This window comes from Diaphorina citri, unplaced genomic scaffold, assembly GCF_000475195.1.
Source record: "Diaphorina citri unplaced genomic scaffold, Diaci psyllid genome assembly version 1.1 scaffold3403, whole genome shotgun sequence".
In the NCBI taxonomy this organism is placed as follows: Eukaryota; Metazoa; Arthropoda; class Insecta; order Hemiptera; family Psyllidae; genus Diaphorina; species Diaphorina citri.
Window position 1 is genome coordinate 8,486 of NW_007380811.1, and position 4,374 is coordinate 12,859.

At 55.4% G+C, this 4,374-nt stretch overlaps 1 protein-coding gene across 1 annotated transcript in view; it reads left to right on the forward strand.

Moving 5' to 3' along the window:
* The window catches only part of LOC113471957, an 11,807-nt gene extending 8,479 nt beyond the window's left edge, over positions 1-3,328 (forward strand). The window contains exon 2 of the mRNA XM_026831465.1: positions 2,147-3,328. Coding sequence (XP_026687266.1) covers positions 2,147-2,604 — 458 coding nt within the window. The 3' untranslated portion in view covers positions 2,605-3,328. The remainder of the gene's footprint in view (positions 1-2,146) is intronic.
* The last annotated feature ends 1,046 nt before the right edge of the window (positions 3,329-4,374 follow it).

Consider the following 4,374-nt stretch of genomic DNA (forward strand, 5'->3'; position numbering starts at 1 on the left):
CCCACTTATTCTACACCTCTCATTTCTCCGTACAGGGCCAGACTGGAGTCAAGCTCAACAGGGTCTTCTTTCCCCGCTAATTTTTCCAGGACCGTTCCCCTGGCTGTGGTTTCGCTAGATAGTAGATAGGTACAGATTGGGAATCTCGTTAATCCATTCATGCGCGTCACTAATTAGATGACGAGGCATTTGGCTACCTTAAAAGAGTCATAGTTACTCCTGCCGTTTACCCGCGCTTGCTTGAATTTCTTCACGTTGACATTCAGAGCACTGGGCAGAAATCACATTGCGTCAGGCACCCTTTGGGGCCATCGCAATGCTTTGTTTTAATTAGACAGTCGGATTCCCCTTGTCCGTGCCAGTTCTGAGCTGACCGTTACATGGCCGCCGAAGAGAAGCGCCCGGTGCGAACGCGGGGCGTGAACCCCGCGCCCAACAGAACCCGGGGTCTCGCAGCGAGGAAGCTCCGCGGGGTGCCTAGGCACGGGACCGTGCTCGGATCCGAAACCGACCGGCGACTCCGCACGACACGCACACCGGACACCCGAAGGCGCCCGGGCGCGCGCGCGCACGAAAGCCGCGCGGCAACCGGACTTCACCTCGCACAGGCCCGGCTCGTAGGCGCTAACCCGCTTCCCGACCAAGCCCGACGGACCACGTTCCTCAGAGCCAATCCTTATTCCGAAGTTACGGATCGATTTTGCCGACTTCCCTTACCTACATTAGTCTATACGACTAGAGGCTCTTCACCTCGGAGACCTGATGCGGATATGAGTACGACCTGGCGCGAGACTTCGCGTGGCCCTCTCCCGGATTTTCACGGTCCGAGGGGGAGGCTCCGGACACCGCAGCAACTGCGGTGCTCTCCGCGTTCGGCTCCCTATCTCCCTGCTAGAGGATTCCAGGCAGCTACAACGCTGATACAGAAAAGATAACTCTCCCCGGAGCTCCCCTCAGCTTCTCCGGGTCTTTTCGGGTTACCCCGACGAGGCCTACGCCGAGCGTGCGCGCGCGTTGAAGCGGCGACACGTCGGACGAGGGCCACGAAACATGAGAGCGGTTCCGCGTCCAGGTAGCGGAATGGGGACCGCGTCCCCTTTCGTCCGTGGCGGTTACAATTTTCGTTGTCTGTTATTGGTAGACCAGTAGTACAACACAAAATCAACACGAACCACTGCTTATAGCATCGCTGTTTGGCGAGGACTTAGGATCGACTGAGCCTTGTGCAACGGCTGTTCACAAGGAACCCTTCTCCACATCAGCCCTCCAGGGCTCTCACTCGAGTATTTGCTACTACCACCAAGATCTGCACCAGTGGCGGCTCCAGGCGGCCTTACGGCTCGGTCCCTTCTGCGCACACCACTGCGCCCTCCTACTCGTCAGGGCTTACCGGGTCGGTTCAAGAATTCCGTGATTGGATGGCGAAGCCGACGGGCCCCGGCCGACGGACCCCGCGTCGCCCGCGCGATCCGCTCCGAACCCGGAGGCCCGAAACGGCGCGCGGGACGGCCGCGCGAACCGCCGCGGACACCGCCGACAGCGTAGCCACACGCTTTCCGCTTCATCGAGTAAGTAAGGAAACGATGAGAGTAGTGGTATTTCACCGGCGACGGGCACGCGACCGCCGACCGAGCGCGAACTCGACCGACGGTGAACCGCCACCCCGTCTCCCACTTATTCTACACCTCTCATGTCTCCGTACAGGGCCAGACTGGAGTCAAGCTCAACAGGGTCTTCTTGCCCCGCTAATTTTTCCAGGACCGTTCCCCTGGCTGTGGTTTCGCTAGATAGTAGATAGGGACAGATTGGGAATCTCGTTAATCCATTCATGCGCGTCACTAATTAGATGACGAGGCATTTGGCTACCTTAAAAGAGTCATAGTTACTCCTGCCGTTTACCCGCGCTTGCTTGAATGTCTTCACGTTGACATTCAGAGCACTGGGCAGAAATCACATTGCGTCAGGCACCCTTTGGGGCAATCGCAATGCTTTGTTTTAATTAGACAGTCGGATTCCCCTTGTCCGTGCCAGTTCTGAGCTGACCGTTACATGGCCGCCGAAGAGAAGCGCCCGGTGCGAACGCGGGGCGTGAACCCCGCGCCCAACAGAACCCGGGGTCTCGCAGCGAGGAAGCTCCGCGGGGTGCCTAGGCACGGGACCGTGCTCGGATCCGAAACCGACCGGCGACTCCGCACGACACGCACACCGGACACCCGAAGGCGCCCGGGCGCGCGCGCGCACGAAAGCCGCGCGGCAACCGGACTTCACCTCGCACAGGCCCGGCTCGTAGGCGCTAACCCGCTTCCCGACCAAGCCCGACGGACCACGTTCCTCAGAGCCAATCCTTATTCCGAAGTTACGGATCGATTTTGCCGACTTCCCTTACCTACATTAGTCTATACGACTAGAGGCTCTTCACCTCGGAGACCTGATGCAGATATGAGTACGACCTGGCGCGAGACTTCGCGTGGCCCTCTCCCGGATTTTCACGGTCCGAGGGGGAGGCTCCGGACACAGCAGCAACTGCGGTGCTCTCCGCGTTCGGCTCCCTATCTCCCTGCTAGAGGATTCCAGGCAGCTACAACGCTGATACAGAAAAGATAACTCTCCCCGGAGCTCCCCTCAGCTTCTCCGGGTCTTTTCGGGTTACCCCGACGAGGCCTACGCCGAGCGTGCGCGCGCGTTGAAGCGGCGACACGTCGGACGAGGGCCACGAAACATGAGAGCGGTTCCGCGTCCAGGTAGCGGAATGGGGACCGCGTCCCCTTTCGTCCGTGGCGGTTACAATTTTCGTTGTCTGTTATTGGTAGACCAGTAGTACAACACAAAATCAACACGAACCACTGCTTATAGCATCGCTGTTTGGCGAGGACTTAGGATCGACTGAGCCTTGTGCAACGGCTGTTCACAAGGAACCCTTCTCCACATCAGCCCTCCAGGGCTCTCACTCGAGTATTTGCTACTACCACCAAGATCTGCACCAGTGGCGGCTCCAGGCGGCCTTACGGCTCGGTCCCTTCTGCGCACACCACTGCGCCCTCCTACTCGTCAGGGCTTACCGGGTCTGCCGGGCCGGTACGCGTACCGGACAGCCCACTCTGCCACTGACGGCCGAGCATAGGCACGACGCTTCAGCGGCATCCATTTTCAGGGCTAGTTGCTTCGGCAGGTGAGTTGTTACACACTCCTTAGCGGATGTCCGACTTCCATGGCCACCGCCCTGCTGTCGGTAGCAACCAACGCCTTTTCTGGTCTCCAATGAGCGTCGATTTAGTCGCCGTAGCTCGGCGTTTGGTTCATCCCACAGCGCCAGTTCTGCTTACCAAAATTGGCCCACTTGGCACTCAAGTGATCCAAGGCCCGCGGCTTCAAACATCTCGAGCAAGCCGGGGTTCTCACCCATTTAAAGTTTGAGAATAGGTTGAGGTCGTTTCGGCCATCAGTTGAATATTATAGTTATGTAATATTATACCCGATTCAACTCGATTCTACGATTATCTTCAGTAATACTTATGCAATATAGGCAGGTACCTATGCAGTACACTTACCTACCTAAGTACCTACCTACCTACCTATCTCATGGAAGAGTTTTTGAAACCAGATGAACTTTGAACGCCTTTATCAATACTGCGTAGATTAGGTGAAATCTCGATACATTTCTTGAAACCATATGTCATAACATAATGTGTTATATGCTGTAATGTATTTTGTAGTCACTCACAGATCCTCGATTTCCATTTCCAAATGTCAAAGACCTCGGAGGTTACGTGGTCAGTAAAGCCTGATTCACACTATAGTGCCAGTCAAGGTCCAGTCACGGTCCGGTAACGGTCCGATCAAAAGATTGAGTATTCACACTATCGTTCAAGCAACGTTCATGCTTCGGTCATGCTTCGGTCATTTTTCTTTCATTTCTAGTTGGTCTGAACGAAGGAATGTTGATCGTTGCTTGATCGCTACCTATTCACACTACAGTGCCAGTCTCGCTCCGGTCACGGTCCAGTTTCGGTCCGATCAAAAAGATTCGTCGCGAGAATGTTCCAAATTTTGACTGTGAGCTGACCGTTACCGTAACTTGACTAGAACGTCTAGTGTGTACACTCACATTTACTTGCCTTCAACAATCATTTGATCGGACCGATACCGGACCGTGACTGGACCTTGACTGGCACTATAGTGTGAATCAAGCTATACTCAATCTTTTGATCGGACCGTTACCGGACCGTGACTGGACCTTGACTAGCACTATAGTGTGAATCAAGCTTAATTGAAGCAACCTCCGTGGCCGAGTCGGGTGTGGGGGTGAGGTACACTTATCCTCGTGAGGACAATTACCATCCACTGAAGAGAATTAGTTTTTTGAGGCCTTAAGAT